The sequence below is a fragment of the Protopterus annectens genome, chromosome 1.part0 (assembly GCF_019279795.1).
Source record: "Protopterus annectens isolate FY-2018-M chromosome 1.part0, PAN1.0, whole genome shotgun sequence".
NCBI lineage: Eukaryota > Metazoa > Chordata > Ceratodontiformes > Protopteridae > Protopterus > Protopterus annectens.
The window spans coordinates 668538727-668557008 of record NC_056725.1 but is presented as its reverse complement, the minus strand read 5'-3'; the positions used below and the strand labels follow the sequence as shown (position 1 = coordinate 668557008).

The window sequence follows — 18282 nt, the reverse complement described above, 5'->3', positions numbered from 1 at the left end:
GAGTGCATGGTGGCAGATGTAAGCAGATCTTCTACAGTAGACAATGGTAAATGTACTGGTGGCACACACCAACACACACACACACACACACACACACACACACACACACACACACACACACACACACACACACACACACGCACACAAACACACACACACACACACACACACACACACACACACACACACACACACACAGGCTTGTGTGTTGTTGATGCAATACACAGAGAATATTGTTCACATGGCTGTACTTCATTTTGCAGAGAACTTATTTTAGCCTATGTAAGTTCACCAAGACCAAGTTGTCAAAACATCACATCAGTAAATGATCAGTCCACCAGATTTAATGTCAGTGAAAATGGTACTGGCAGGGTATATCTCCTTTTCCCCAATCAAGTGCAATCCTGGAGGTGGTATACATAGTTGTACTTGTGTGGGGGGGCACATCCCCCCACTTCAGAGGGTGTGGTGTGGCATAGAACCACACATAGTGTGATTAACAACTACTTAACCTCTTAACATGAACTGTACAGTATAACAGCACAATAAGCAGGGGGATACACACAGCAATAACCCCAATCTGGGTGGCTGTGCCCACAAGAACCACACCCAACTATATATACCAACTTCAGTATTGACGTACAGCTGCACAGTGGGGAAGAGGGCATTTACACATCCACTACTAGTTTTGATGGAATGCATTTCCACAAGATGATTGCTTTGAAATGTTACCTTTTGCCAGTTAGTTCTCGGACAACTGATCTCCTGGAAAATATATTTTCTGCAAACTGAAGTAGGGCCCCTCACATACACACACACTTACTTGGCAACACTGAGATTAGAACCCCTACATAGGTGTGTCTTGCTACTAATGTGTTTGGCCTTAATTGCACGCACCACAAAGCTTGTAGGGTGAGGTGTGTCCAGAGCTTCCTGTAAAGTGAGCAACAGCACCAGGCCTTGTACAGTCTGGTAATGGGGGATGTACTGGGTGTTAATGGACAATACATAGTATAACATACTGTCATATACACATTGGCAAACACATACAGTCATAGACACATTTGACAGACCTGGGTTTAGCAGTGCTGACTACCTTTTCAGGGAGTCCATATTGTTACAGAGTTCTTGCACATAGCACATGCATCATTGGGCTGAAGAGTGTCATCTGTTACCTCTATGGTTGATGGTGAGAGTGGTCCTCATACAGTGGACCTTGGGACATGTACTGGGGCTACCATGGTGTAAAGACAGTATACACAGCACCCCCACCCCACATTAAGTATTGTACCCTCTGAAACCCATGATAATGCTCTGACATACCCACAACCACACATTTACCAGGACTGCAATATAAACCCTTGTATATCTAATTATTGCTACTACAAGGATATGCATTTATTGTTGTCACCACAGGGATAGTAGGGTGAGGGTTTTGTCATGGCTGTCCTAATGTCAGCAACCTCACCATCCGTTATAATATATGGCAAGGTTTAGTGTATTTGGAGAATGTGGCCTCAGAATGCTGTCTCCTACTAATATGCACACACACACACACACACACACACACACACACACACACACACACACACACACACACACACACACACACACACACACACACACACACACACTCACATTTGCCAGGACTCAGAGGGTAACCCACGCCTATCTACCCATTTGTAGAACAGTGTTATGCTGGTACTGCAAGCTCCAGGTAGCCCATAAGGTTGAGGGTGGCCTAATGGTTAAGGTGTTTGCCTTACAAACACAGAGTGCAGGGTTTGAGTCATACAAGCAATAATTGGCTAGGCTTAAAATGGCTCACAAAGGCAGTTAGCTTACTACTAATCTATGAACCTATGAATCTATGAACCTAAGAATGTCACAAGGTACATTCAATGTGAATTACAGTGGCAGCCCTTTCTAAGTATATCAATGGAGGGTGTAGTGGGTGAGAAGGCCCTCAGAGTATTTCGAACTACAAGTTTACAAACACACAAACACTGTTATACTCAGTAATGCACACAGACACATTTGTCAGTACTGAGGACCATAGGTGTAGGTGTTCCTAGGTGCGTACCAGGCATGGCCATGGAGATATGAGAAGAGTAGGGTATGTTAGTACACTGGTATCCTGCCACCTAACATTCGCCAGCAGGCCATCTATCAAGTAATGCCACTTGAGTGATCCCCAGGGTGACAGTTACATTCAACAGCCACTCATCTGGTTTTCTCATGAAGAGTGCAAGTGAGGTGCTCCAATTGACATGTATGCAATATATATTGCATAACATAGCCAGTGTCTGGATTAGGGATCTGCACCCAAAATATTCTTTTGACTGTGGTAGTCTGGTTGAGGTATCCATGGCATGTGGTCCATACAGAGTGGGGTTTCCTAGCTGTGGTATTCATAACACAGCTGGGCAGACATGTCAGTGTCAGTCAATCAGAGATTGCCTGTAAGCAGACAAGGTGAATACCTGGCATCTGTAGAAAGTAGATAGCCAACAGGTTATGCATTAGGATGAATGTTGTGAAAGATAGACATCTAAAACAGATAGGTATGCCATTACTACATGACAGCAGTCCTCAATGACATGTCCTAAAAACATAGAAGTCTACAGCTAATATCAACATATCAGATCATTATCCAATAGGAGATACATAAAAACATACAGCTCAAATACCAAGAACATGATAGTCAGTACTCAAAGCCCAGCTTTGCATGCAGTGGTGTATGGTTCTACTACTACAATCTGCAATCAGCTCTTACTTGGAAAGGCACTGTTAAAAGTAGCCAAGTAATGAGACAATACATGCACGTGTGACTGCATATGACCTGGGATACTACCCAAGTATGTAACACATAAAAAGAGAAAAGATTGTGGTACTACTCATTTATATCATATATCATACAGCATACTGACACCCCTTGCTACTGTAATGATAGCACATAGAAGCATGTTATGTACATGGAATTAAATACACTTATTAAAGATATCATTACCCTGCTATTTGATCATACTGGAATGTGATCACTGGTTACTAGGGCTGGGCTATGCTTAGCAGGTTTAGGCATTGCTTAAATGTAAATCCTATGTGGATTTGCGCACTGATAAGCAAAGCCTATGCAGTGTAAGCTTGTATCCGTTTAACCGTACGTTAGCAGCACATACCATCACACAAACTCCCGCAAACCCACTTAAAGCCACTTTAAAGCACCTTAATCACCCTGTCTCCATCAGCTTTTGTTCTGCCCAGCAACAAAATGAATACTCCATGCAGGTCTTGAATTCAGGACCCTGTAGACTATAGGCACAGCACTTACCACTAAGCCACCAGAGCTGTAAGAATGTTGGCTGTTTTTCAGATATATCATTCAGTACACGTACTAACTAGTAGTGAACAACTGCTTTGACTACTACAATTGTTCACTACTTAGTGGAAATAGTGTGGTATCAGTCATGTGTTCATATCTAAATACACACATATCAGATAAATATGGTGAGATACATCTGAGAAGGAATATACAATACACATGTTCACACATAAAAGGATATATATATATATATATATATATATATATATATATATATATATATATATATATATATATATATATATATATATATATATATATATATATATATATATATATATATATATATATATATATAGATATATAGATATATATATATATACACACACATATCTATACATATATATACACACATATATATATATATATATATATATATATATATATATATATATATATATATATATATATATATATATATATATAGATAGATATAGATACATATACATATATATATATATATATATGTATATATATATATATATATATATATATATATATATATATATATATATATATATATATATATATATATATATATATATATATATATATATATATATATATATATATATATGATTTCCCTTCACAAGATCGAACATTCAGAAACTTGAAATGCATATGGCGAACTCCATATGCTCAAATTTCTGAAGCTCGACTTCGTGAAAGGGAACTCCAAAAAAAGTACATAGCACAAAAAACAGTTTCTGCAGGGGGGCAATCCCCCCTGCACACCCCACACCCCTGCTACTAATTTATTCCAACTGCGAGATCGCACTACAGCGCAGAAAGGGAAATTTCCCATTATGCGCTGTATGCCGTTCCCCATTTACACAGTCAAGCTTCCACAATTTCGAGCATATGGTCTCCACCGTATGCATTTTGAGATTGTGGCCGTTTGACTTTGTGAAGAGGAAGCATATATCTTATAAATATATATATATATATATATATATATATATATATATATATATATATATATATATACATATATGTATAACATATGCCCATAACATGTAGTGGAGTCATACATCAGCACCATAACTGTCAACCTCTTAGTGCAAAGGAACGTACTGTACATATTGCAGTTGTAAATGTAGAATGTTGCTACAGTAACAGGGGCTGTGTCAACATACATGTTGTGAAGGAAGGCTCTTCTGAACCTGACATGTATGCCATCAGTAACTGACAGACATCATAAACTCATCATAGTGAAGTACCACACAACTCACAGTAATGATCCTGTGGAATACAGCAGATATATGAGCAATATCGTGGACAGTCTGAAACAATCTGGTCAGTCGAGAGGTATACACTGAACACCTTAGTGCAAGAAATGTGGACCAAGCCTGACAAAGGGGATGCTTAAAGCCTTGAAAATGGGGATATATCACAAATACTGGAGTAGATAGGCTCACACAGTTGATGCATTCACACCCTCCTGTCTGTCCTAACATATATTAACTGGACCACATACTTCCCACTAGTCAGTGACATACATCTTCACAGCATCCCACTGCTTTGTCAGTAATACACATGTAAGGTGGCCGGGCAACAGTACATCTGACAAATATCTGGACATAACATCACACTAGGGTATATACACTGAACTGCTAGGTATGTCACCAAGCACTGTCTAAACTACAGGTAAACTGCCACAACACTATCCCTATTTTCCTATAGGGGAATACACATGTAATTGCAAATATAGCAGGCACTACAGGCATGTAACAGCATGGAGTAACAGACACCAGTGTGAAAGTGCATACCCACAACCAATCTGAACAGCGTCACAGTCACAGAATGGTAAGCCTAATTAATAGTACAATATATGGACTGTGTGAACAAAATCCATCATCATATTTGCCACTCACACACTAACCCTATATATACTGTCCCAATTCACAGTGTAGTCTGATGCCTGACTCTGGTATGGGACATGTCTCAGTGTGGCCCTACAAACATATAAGCTGATAGGGTACCAGAAATTGGAGCAGCATGCAACGTCAGATAGAAGAGGACCAAGAACACTGACATCTACCCCAGTCTGTACACAAGCCAAATAACATATTCACACTATACTGTTACACAATACTGGAACTCTGTCAACAATCACCATTAGTACACAGACCTCACTACTGTACAGACTACAACAGAATGTCAAGGTTTTGTCTATAAGGCCTCCTATACATAACATGTCTGGCAGTCTGATATATCACTGGATTGATATCAGGAATGATGTCAGTAAATAATGATATACTGTACATATCCACCTCTTACTGCATGACATATGGACTAAGAGTGACAGACTTGGGGGAGAGATGCACAAACACAGGACCACTATTGACATATTGCTGTTATAAACTGAGAAAACTGCTGGTGTAACAGGGTTTGGTGTGATATTTCTCTTCTGAGGGATATGAAGTCAGTAACACACATGGATGTTACCATTTACTGACTGCAATCCTCAGAGTATGCTACTGCATTTATAAAGGCAGACAATGTGTGAGTAACATACCAAATATAAGACTCCAAACTCTGGCCAGTCTGCAGATAGCCCTACAGGTGAGAGTTTTCTCAATCACATAACACTGTCATGCCAGACTTTACATCATGCAGGTTAGCCATATCCACACAAACCCTGTTAATCCAAGATTACTTCATTTGTAGAACAGTAATACTTGCATTCTTATGCATGCAATTGACTATTATGGCAAAATGCTGATTTGGGTATAAAAGCTTATTTCCCCCTTTTTTATTTTTGTGGCGATCCTGTTTGTGCACCGCTGCCCTACGCTTAAATGGCTGAGATCGGCCAAAAAAAAACTTGTTTTTTATAAAATTGCAGCTATTTTTCATGCCAATGGCCATATATTTGGCCATTGGCATGCCTACTAAATTGAAAACATGTTTTCTTTTGAGTTGTCATGCCTCCGCTTTGTAATTTGCAGAAATGTATTCAGTTAGTGACTGAATTGGGAGGGTGGCCTAATGGTTAAGGTATTTGCCTTCCAAACACAAAGTGCAGGGTTTGAATCTCACAAGGGATAATTGACTAGGCTTAAAATGGCTCACAAGGGCAGTTAGCTTAGTACTAATCTATCAACCTACTAACCTATGAATACATTTCTGCAGGTTACATTATTCCTGCATAGACCCCTGCCTGCTTCCTGGATCACTAATTCACCTCAGTTGCATGGTTTTCACCAGCAAATGAGGTAATTACAATATGGCAGTGGTGTCTGTGTGGGAATAATATAGGAGTGCTTGTTCTCATCTTGGGGGCTCGTTCCGGGATTGCTCGTCAGCCATATTGTGTGGAGCAGCTCTGACACTATTCAGGAACTCCGTGCAGAGCTTGCTGAATCTGGGGGAGTGTGCATGTTGCAGTGTACTTCTGTGATTTAATCCTTTTGTGTCAAGAACGATTTAACTTTTCTGAAGTAATGACCTTAAAATTTAACTGAAAATTTTCGGGCAGAGTTTTTTAGCTGTTTTATTCAATTTTTAACTTTAAACAACACATTCACTGTTGTCTTTACTGTAGAAGTACTGTTTGACATATTTGTACAATTTACGTTTACTGATGTTTTTAAACTTTTCTGAGATTTACTGTCTGAATTAGCTAGAAAATGTATGTTGATGTTGCTTGAGAAGGTAGCCTGGCATCTCGCAGCTTATTTATTTTAACTTTTTGTTGTTTCTTGGCTCTGTGACATCACTCTGGAAACTTGAAAGTCTGTCATCTGTTGTGGAGATGGTGAAGTAGGTTGCTGTTAACTGGATAATGATTTTACACTGGTATCTTGGAGACTCTGAAGTTATTTGAGACTTTATGTTTTGAAGGAACACTGCTGAAGTTTTTAGATTTTTTTGAAGTACTACTGCTCTGTTGATGGTTTTTGAGATTTTTTTTTTTAAGTAGTTTTTCGAATGAACACTGGTGCTGTGTAAGATACATGTAGTCTGACTGCTGATGTAAGGTTGCTATGAGGTTTTGGGACTTACTATAATTAATGCCCCCCCCCCATTGATGGCGGCTCAGCATTGAAATAATTAATATGACTGTATGATACTGAAATTAAATAGAAATAATGGGAAAAATGGAATAAGACTGGACTGAATGTCTTTAACTGTTAATTACCCAGAACCGTGCTAAACAGGTGCCAGTCTCTCCTTATGGACCAAGGCTTTTTGTACGTTTTATAATAAAGTCTGCAAACACTGTAGTTCAGTTCAGAATGCTTTATTATGTATAGTGGAGGTAGATGTCAACAATATTCAAATACTGTTTCCAATAACTGTGCTGGATAAACTGAAACAGTCTGTATAAATTCTGTTTTTATATCTGAATACTGTTTCCAATAACAGTGTTGATATTTCTTTGCATTCATATTATTTATATTTCTTTCCTACTGAATAGTGTAATTAATATTCTGGAATGCTGGATATTTGACCTGACTTCTGCACTCATACCCAAGTGTCTGTACTGCCTCCTGAGGACTGCACTGCCATGACGATTATCAGTCCAAAAACAAACTAACAACTGCTTCTGAAGTATTTCCTAATAATAACAAAACCCTGTAAAGTTCTACATGCCCCTTGAGCCTTGATTCTCAAGCCTTGTAGAATACAAACAAGATGCATTTGTACACAAATGTACAGCACATTCTATGCTTTTCATTGTTCTTAACTGAAGGTTATTTTCACTGATTAAAAGTGCATTTACTGAAACTGTATGCAAACTGTGAAGCCTGCTTTAATATGGCTGTATTTCTAGAATTATGCAACGTGAATACTGTATTTTTGTACATTTAAATGATACCCAATCTAACAAAAGATCAATAAAAGAAAATAACAGGAAGCAACATGTCGTGCATGGATATACTAAAAGCCCTGTCCCTTACTCTGTCTCCTACTGACTATTACGGGGTGACCTATGCCTAACCTACAAGGCACTCATGAATCCAGCTCTGATGGAGCTGTTGCACACCTGCATGACAAACAGCACGAGGGTTACCCATTCTATCTAAACCTGGTCTGGGACTCTAACAAAACATGCTGGACAGACAGATATGTGTCTCAGAGATTACCCCTTCTTTGGAACAAGCTTCCTATTCATGTTAAACAGAGCCCTTCCCTGATTCTCTTCAAATGCAGCTTAGATCAATGAATGGGGAATTGCAAATTCATTCCTGGGGTAGTGCATATGTCCCTTATTGACTGGGATAATCTGTAAATTACTGAAGGCACAGATACAAACATAAGCCATCCTCTAGCCTCTTGGGACCACATATCAGGTAATATTGGCTAGGCTTGTAAGGGTTCTTGAGCCATTAACCTAGTAATTTCTTGTGAAACTATGAACCTATTACCATGGCCTCTTCATTTTGGTGTTGATTACTCAAAGGAATTATTCTGACAGAATGGTTGAAACTGTATTCACCAGTGTTAAGCCTCCTGCGATATATTTCAGTGAAAAGAATGAAAAAAGTAAAAAGAATTATATGATTATACACATTCCGCCATAAGAAAACTAGAAGACAGAAAAATAAGAGCTATTACCACTACAAACGGACAATAATGACACTTTACAATATAAAGAGGTGAAACACTGCCCATGGATGTAAAAGCAGAAGAGACATATTCCTCCTTATGTCTTATGCTGGTGATACAGGAGACTCACTCCGTCTATGGATGATGACCATAAATCAGTACCCAGCAACAGCCAAGAACAGATGTAATGAAGTAACATCAAAATACGAGGTGTGTATTGTTTGGGCTCCTGAAGTCCAAGTCGTTGTCTGGGTGCAAGATGACCTACCTTCTAGTGCACACCACTGAATGCACAGATATGTGTGGGTGCTGTGATACACAATGTCACCACTGCCAAACATGAAGGAGTTTCAAGCCAGCCAGTAGCACATTCTGGGCAACAGTATTGGTATGCAGGAGCCAAAGGCCACCAGGCAAATTAATGCAATGACAGAAATGAAGGAAGACCATAAGCATCATCAGCAATTTGGTTGGTACAGTATGGCCAAGCACAAGGAACACAGTAATTCAATTATATACCACAATGTGCATGATGGAGACCTATAAAATTATAGTCTTCAGCAAGGGTTTATTCATAACAAAACAGATTTAGGTGGCTCTGACCATTGACTGACAGATGCACCATGTGTGTTGATACCATCACTCAGTATGCCATCACAAACCTATCAGGTGACTTGTGTGATGGGACAGACAAAGAACAGAGCCTTGCATACCTTTCAACTGTACAGATTTTTTGCAGAATGTCCAGATTTTTGCTTCATAGTTTTGGTCCATTTTTCATAAAATTGTGGTTTTCTGGCAAATTAATGGTAATTAATTAAAGAATGAAGTTAGAAATCAACTTTCTAAGTTTGTAAGAGTAAAATTTTAAAATTGTCCCAATTTTGGGCCTTTTCCCCACTTTTTTTAAGGCTTTGTCCAGATTTCTTGCTCTAAGAGGTTGAGAGGTATGGAGCCATGGTCACACATTGATTGAGGAAAATGTCTATAATATAGGGCCTGACCCACACACCCTCAGTGGCATTAAAGGCTGGGGATACACTGAACAGTTGGAGGTGATTTGTGCATAAGTCTACCAGACATATAGAAATCACCCTTACCTTGGTCCACTAATTTCATGAGGGTATCTACCTTGTGCCATGGAGTGCTATTGTATGATGCCCCACTTTGGCATAACCAGGCACCTGTGCATTAGGCTAATGCATATGGAGGTGTCCATCCATACCTCAGTGTTACAGGGCTCATGGCAATATCTGCCATAGAGTATTGTAAACACACCTGCAGAAGCCACAATTTAAGAGGCATGTGCCCTTAGCAAATCACTTTGGTATCTAATCATAGACAGACTATGCTTAAGTTGGAACATAAGAGAACATGTCACATCCATTGCAGCACTTAGCATAGATGCCAACTGTCTTCTATTATTACACACTGCTTGTAATAGATCACAATGGTACTGCTGTGCATTATCACTCCTGTTGTCCTAATCCTACGTGGCACAGATGACAAATGACAACTGTCTGTTGTGGTGACGCATGGCCTGTATCAATACAAACTGCTGTAACTTTAAACCATTGGGAAAAACTGTAGTTGTGTTTGAGAAGCTCATGTTTGAGAAAAGTATTGAACTCATATTTGTAAAGATGTGCCATGCGAACCTACATGCCTGTATAAGAAAGCCATTTGAAAGACTGAGATGTGTACTTACTGCACCACTTTGGAGACCAGTTGCAGAAAGTACTGAACAATTGAATTGGACTCTGTAAATTGAATTGGCATTGACTGGATTGCTAAAAGACTACACCACCGAGAAAGCATTTGTATTATTTTTTTGTTTTATTATTATTATTATACTTTTACATTATTCCCCAAACTGCAGGAAATTATTATTTCATTGTTCTCATTATCCTTGTAAACAAACCCATGTTTACAACTGCAAAACTGTCTACATTGTTTCTGTGACTTCAAGCTCAACCAGACTAGTGCAAAGTGTGTGTGTGTGTGTGTGTGTGTGTGTGTGTGTGTGTGTGTGTGTGTGTGTGTGTGTGTGTGTGTGTGTGTGTGTGTGTGTGTGTGTGTGATCCACAGTAATCAGTGGATATTATTAAAAATGTAGTGTGGTGTAAGTTTAAATACTGAGTTGAATTAGTAAATTCCATTTTCACTTACACTTGCTTTATCACACAGACATACACTGATGTATTAACAGTAGCCTTCTATTACTATTCTTAATAACGTCTTACAATATTGCATGTACAGTGCACCAAAGCATCCTGAAATATTAAGCATTGAAAGAGCTTATATGATATAATAATTCAAATATAGATATCTGCTATTAGCACATCTAAAATAATATTTTCAACTAACGCATTTCATTAAAATGCCTGACTGTTGCAGGTCACTGAAAATTATTTTTTGATATAATGCTTCATTTCAAAGACATATTTTCATAAGAAAATACACAGATCATTGCACTTTCAGATATATAATAAAGGATAACTAACTGAAATAAATGCAGTGTTCTAAATGTTGCAGTGCCTCAAAAAGTGTAACGCTGCATATTCAGATATACTATATCCTGTTGGTGAATAAAGCAGTATCCTAGCTTGTGAAAATTACCCTGGAACCTTTGTATAAATGTCCCACCTTACATGGAAGTGAATTTGAAACAGCACATGTTCCTAAACCCTTCTTTTATCTGATCAGTGTGTGCATTCTTCTTTTACAGGCTCTGTTCAAGTATTTGATTTCACTAATGAAGAAGGGCTTCCAAGAAGAAGAGAAAACTCATCTTATCAACAAGTCAACATATCCAAAGAAACAGCTGATCTCAAAAATGAACTTTGTTAAAAATAATGTGTAATACAGAAAAGGTTTATAAAACAAGCACACTTATCTGAAATAAAGAGAAAATCTACTCATGTATCTTTGTGATACGTGATATTGTGATGCCTTCACAACTTTCCTTTTCTCCCCTGCCACACCCCCCCAAAAAAAAAACATGTTGTTATGTGATTTTTAATTTATACTATGCTAAGTCCTTTAGACTTCATCACCCTGGTCAAACATTTCATGCTGTATTCTGAAACACATTTGGCAAAGTCATGAATTAGTCATACAAAAGGTAAATATTTCTAGAAAAAAGTGCCACTACAAAACAAAAGTTTTTTTTTCTGCACTTCCCCTTTGAAAATGTGTATCTATTTTTGTTCAGTGTTTATTTAAGAGATAATACTACTCGGAATTCTGTATAAAAAGCCATGCACAGCTACAAGTAGTAACAAAACAATATGCACTAGCATCATGATCCTATTGAACAAAATGTCAGCATTATTATGTTTGTGTACAAGAATAGAAAATATTTTAATTTTATTGCAAAAATATCTGTATTACCATGTTTCAGTACAGGAATAGAAAATATTTTAATGTTCTTATAAACATATTAATCAATCAGTATCATTATGTTTCTGTGCAAGAGTAGAAATATATTTTCCTGTTAAAATACTAATCATATTAACTATGAATTCAATAATAACTCTGCTTGTTTAAGTGCTGTGTGCAGTTCATAGCAAATGCATCTTGATAAGTTCAGTTCATTAAAGTTTGGTAATAATATCAGATGAGATATTGTCATTTTTGATTACAGTTGCTATGTGAAAAAGATGATTGCATATTTTGTACATAAAAAAATAAATTGCTAATTTGTTTCAAATATTCACATTTCTGGGTGTACTTCATATTATGGGGCAAGCCACTGATATCTCACTCAGTGAGTACATCAAAGATGTTTCATAGTTGAACTGTATGAAAACATTGGCTTGATGAGAGCATGCATTCTGGATACGTACATCCCTATGATAGCAAGCAGAAGTGCATCTCAAGAAGAGGTAGGATGGTGCAATGTAAAGTCTGTGAAATTCAAAGTATTGTAAAATCATAAACTATGGAAGAGCAGCTTTAAGGCACTGATACACATTTCCAAGTGGCTCCAGGTACTGTAGGAGAAATATAAGAAATTATAGTGTATCAGAGAGGCAAGAAAAAAGCTACAGTATGTTAACTAGCTAATTTATCTGAAACGTAACTTTAATGGAAAGTACTAATTATGTTACACTAAGAAACCTTCTGAGAACAGAAAAGGACAGCCAGTGAGTATGACACAGGGGCAGCTAAACTGGATCACTTATCAACACTACCTCAACATCCATCTTTTCTAGAAACACAAGTACTACAGAAACTGCAAGATTACTGCAGTGTCAGTAGTGCTACAGGTGGCACTCACCTTTGATGCTACATGACCGGAAGGATATGGGTTCTAGTCCCACTTCAGGTGAATGGAGTGCTGACAAACTGCAGCATTAGGGTGCTGCACTTCTGAGTGTGTTGTCCTTCCCATGTGATGTTAAAGTGAAGTCCCATCTGCTTAAGTTGGTGGTAACTCAGCTGGATGTAGACAATCCCATACCAACTACTAAAAAGTGTAGGGGAAGTTTCTGAATGCTCTGGCCAAATATCCCCCAGTAGTGTGAATACCAATTTGCCCCCCCCCCCCCTGAAAAGAGGTTTCTAATCTAGTGGGACTAACCTAACCAACAAAGGAAAAAGTGAGCAGAAAGCACAATAAAGCTCTGTACATGAAGAACAATCAGGTATGGCCTCTTAATCATCAGAGGTATTGCAGCCCCCCCCCCTCCAAACAACAGGTCTCAAATATTAAGTACATTGGTAGATTAATTATACCTTGGGTCCAAGGCTGTTTTCAAGCAATGGACCTCCTGCTTGTTAATCAGGATGCCGGAGCTGGCTGCATGTAGAGCTATACTCAATGGCTCCTTTGAATCAGAGTCCTTTGTACTGATGTCCAAAAGTTATATTTGTCTGTTAGAAGATATTGCTGTATGCAAAAACTAGCATCACCTTAGTGTAGCCAATCACCACTTGCCCACCAGTCCTGCAGCTATAATGTGCGATAGATCTGCATTCCTGGATTTCACAAAGTAGATGGTACAACAGAAATCAAGCACTATGAAGAGTAACTACACAATGTAATATATCCAAGAATAATTGGCAGTGCTGAGATACAATTACCTCAGGATGGCACTTCAGTGCTGTGATCATTTTAAGTACAGTTCACAGGGACTTCTGCTATGTCGCACTCCTCCATGGTGTGGTTGGAGGATTTGTATTAATATTAGTATTGAGCAGTGTCATATAGACATTTAGTGTAATATAAATATTTAGTGCAGCATTACATTACATATTAAGGGATTCTTTCTGAATTCCACCCTGCCAGTTTAACCTAACATTTATTTTCATTAATAAGTTCAGCAAAAGAGATTATGATGCTCTAATTATGTCCATTTCCAATGACACAAGTCACTCACTTTAACTTTTCCTCTACATGCCATTAAAAGACAAACAGATTGCAGTATCAGGGCATTTCCTCAAAGAATTTGCCTGATTGTGGTAAAAAGTAAAACGGTAACATTCCATCCATCCTCAACCCTTTTTCCCATTTTGCATATGGGGTCAGGTGTCACTTCAGCAGTGACAGTCATCTTAAACCAACGTTTACACTGCCAGGTGGCTAACCCTGCCACAGTAGTTCATTCATACCACTCACACACACCCACACTCTCACATATGGCCAATTTAGAGTGTCCAATCCACTTACTGCATGTCTTTGGAATGTGGGAGGAAACTGGAGCACCTGGAGGAAACCCACATGACCACAGGGAGGATATGCAGACTCCGCACAAAAGGCATCCAGCCAAGAATCGAACCGGAGAACCTCTTGCTGTGAGGTGACAATGCCAACAGCTGCACCACAATGGTTACCCCATCGTGGCTACCTTCCCCACCACAGCCACCTCTAAAAAGGTAACATTAGCCATCATGAATTGTGACCACACATTGAAGTATTCTCAGTTTAGTAGGCACTACAAAGTAAATCACTTCAGAAACCAAAAACAATTCTGTACAAAGTTGACCAAATACCTCTAATATCAGATACTCTGTGCTGCTTTTTCTGGAATTCCCTCATACCTCCCTTTTCCCTACTTTTTCCCAGCCTCAGTATTAATATTTTCCCTCCCTTACACTCCAGGTCTGAGTCATCATTAATATTATCAGATTCATCAAATTCTTCCAATACAACCTTCAAAGCTCTTTCTACATCCTCTGCGGTTAAAGTAAAATAATGTTTGAACAGTCAAAACACCTGAATTCAATCCTTAACTGTACTACTATCAGTCTTTTTCTTTCTGTGAACATTTCCAAAATTGATAGAATGATTCCTGACAACAGAGGGCACTCTTACCTTGTATACTTTTTAATTTAATTTCTTTTAAATTCCATTCACTATTACTCCATTTCTTTCTAATAATATAATCATTTTATTCACTCTGCCAAGTGTAACTATTATTAATTTTTTAAATATGGCTAGAAAAAACTTATTTAATGAATTATCATTGGTTTCTGCTTCCTTCTGTACCCCATTTTTTCAGTCCTCTTAAGTTCAGGATAACTTTTCCAGTGTTTCTTTGTATACTTGATACTTTAAAGAAATTTCCTTACAGTGCTTTTTAACTAAAATCTTTCGACCTGATGGATGATAAGAGTTGCCTTTTCATTTGCCATTTGCCATGTAATGTAACTTTTTGAAGACTCCCCCTGGGATTCACAAAACTTCATGCAAAAGTAAGACTATTCTTACATGAAATGGTTCATGTCCATTTAGAATAGTAGCGCGCCTTGCATATGCATGAAAGCACGCTGCTGTTTAACCTAAACGGACACGAGCCATGAACGAGTGTAGGGGGGCGTGTTTCATCAATGCCTGCACATGTAACATGCCCCCTTCACTCAGAAAGTGCCGTACGGCACTTTGTGACACAGACAAGTGTCAATGTACATAATATTAGAGCCTGGCTCTAATATTATGTACTAAACCAGTGCCCACAGACACTGAAATGTATGTAGCTAACATTTCAGTGTCTGCAGACACTAAAATAAAAAAAAAACACAATCAGACCTAGAAGGCAACAGCCTTCAAGTGCACCCCCCAAATGTATGCACTCTTGGCCTACATGCATGGAAGCAGTAGGGCAAGAGGAAAGTAATAAAAATACAATTTTTTTTTTGTCATTAAATAAAAGCAAAATTTAAGCAGTGCACAGTTTGTTTGTGTGGTGTGCCGCTATGCTTAGTCTGGCTGAAATCCTAAAAATGATAGACAAGTGCTTCTGTGAGAAAAAAACATCATCATGCTGCTGTAGTGTAGTATTAGCATATAAAACATGCTCGGTTCAAATCCCCTCTCTGCCAATTTATTTAATGAACTTTTTAAGAAATTTGAATGATAGATGTCAATCATATGTCTCACATATAGCCCAGTAGGGGTGGGAATATGTAAAATGTAAATGTAAAAAATAATTTATAAATTTACTGAAAAAAAAAATAGATTTAAGCAATGCTTTGCTAGGTGCTTATCTGGTGTAAGCATTGCTAAGCGGATTTGCACGGAGCTAAGCATAGTACAGCATATTAAAACTGGCCAATCAAGAAAAAGTACGGGAAAATTACCCTGTTTAAACCGCACAGGTAGGAATACAGCCATAACCCTTTAGGATTGCTCACAGCAAGACCAAAATGTCAGGTGTGGGTGAAGGTGTTCGCTTCCGAGCACAATGTTAGGGCATCCAGGAGTCCAGGGTCATGGTTGAGATCCTAGTAAAAAAAATGATACCAGGCTGTAGCAGGGCCAGTACCAGGGCTCCCAGGATAAAGACCAGGTACGTCACCACCACAATGACCTGAAGCAGAGGAGGGGTGCACTCTTGGACCAGTGGATCCAAGAAGCCCAAGAGCAGGATCTCCCATGTCTCTGTAAGTATGCAGTCTTACGTATCTCTAACTAAGTATGAAAAAACGAAGAACCGGCATGTGTAAAACTGAAATAATCCGAACAGGATACGTTGAAAACCAAATTTAATGAGCACTTTCGGGAAAGTCACTGCTTCCCCTTCCTCAGACAAACAGCTTTAAATTAACAACGCTTTTATATGGAGCTCTAATTTCAATTATTCAATTAAAAAAGTCAATTGCCCATGTTAGAAAACTGCATTTAAAAACCTTTTATGAACAAAATACACAAAACACATAAATTCATTTAAATACATTTCTATCCTGAAATTCATTCTCAAACATGTCTTTTTACCGTTATATAACCACAAATAAATAACATGCTTTCTTTCATTTGCCCAAATTAATATTATGGATGCCCATTTAATATGCAACAATATGGCAGGATTTTAGCCTCTGAAGTTGCTGCCATTCTTATTTAAAGCAGACATTTTCATCGCACCCATTCATTTCCTAAGGGTTAGGAATAGATGTATGACAACCTTTGTCTACCCTACTATTCAAAGGGACCCATATCTATATACCCTACTCTGATTTAGATGTACTTAAATAATAAATGTCTTACCTCATAGGTTCCATCTATATCTAAATTCATACTGATCCATAAGTTACCCCCACCCACTATTTTTTACCGGCGTGTTGCAATTAGCTTAAGAATGCTTTTTATAGAAACATACTCGTTCAACCCTGGTAACACATAAGCTGTTGTTCTAATCTGCCACATGATTTCATTAACTTCTATCTGCCATGGACCCCCTCTTAAATCGTTTTTCTGTTGTTGAAGTATTGTAAAATTGAACATATGGGTTGGGTACTCCAAAATATGTTTAGCTAGAGCATTTGTTGTATCTTTCCTGTTAATACAATATAAATGCTCATATATTCGTTGTTTAAGTTTTCTCTTTGTTTTGCCTATATAATATGCAGGACAAAACGTACAACATGCTGCATATATAACCCCTTTTGTTTCACAGTTGTATTTACCATTAACGTAGTACATTATATCTCTTATGGTTACTTTGTTACCAGTTTTTATGTGTTTACACTGTTGGCATGCTCCACATTTATACATTCCACAATTTTTATTATGCTTAGTTTTTCTCTCCAATAATGATTTTAAATTTTGGCCTCTTCTATAAGTTATATGTGGCCTATTCCCCAAAACTTTATTTAGGCCATGGTCCTCCACTATTATGGCCCAATTCTTATTGAGTATCTCACTAATAATTATATAGTCTAAAGAATATGTACATAAGAAATTAAGTCTCACCTCATGGGTTATATTCAGTACTGGCACATTGTTATTATACTCAGAGTTATCTTCCAACCCATGAGCATAACCATTCTGCAACAATGGTTTAAAATGCCCTGTAGTTCTTTTTATGCTGACTTCATTTATAATATTTTCAACAAGCCTCTCT

General features: G+C 37.9%; 1 protein-coding gene across 1 annotated transcript in view; it reads left to right on the top strand.

Annotated features, from left to right (window-relative positions):
- NGB (neuroglobin) overlaps nucleotides 1–12553 on the top strand; it is a 1021120-nt gene extending 1008567 nt beyond the window's left edge. Inside the window, exon 5 of the mRNA XM_044062051.1 lies at nucleotides 11667–12553. Within this exon, the coding sequence (XP_043917986.1) occupies nucleotides 11667–11801 (135 nt within the window). The 3' untranslated portion in view covers nucleotides 11802–12553. The remainder of the gene's footprint in view (nucleotides 1–11666) is intronic.
- The last annotated feature ends 5729 nt before the right edge of the window (nucleotides 12554–18282 follow it).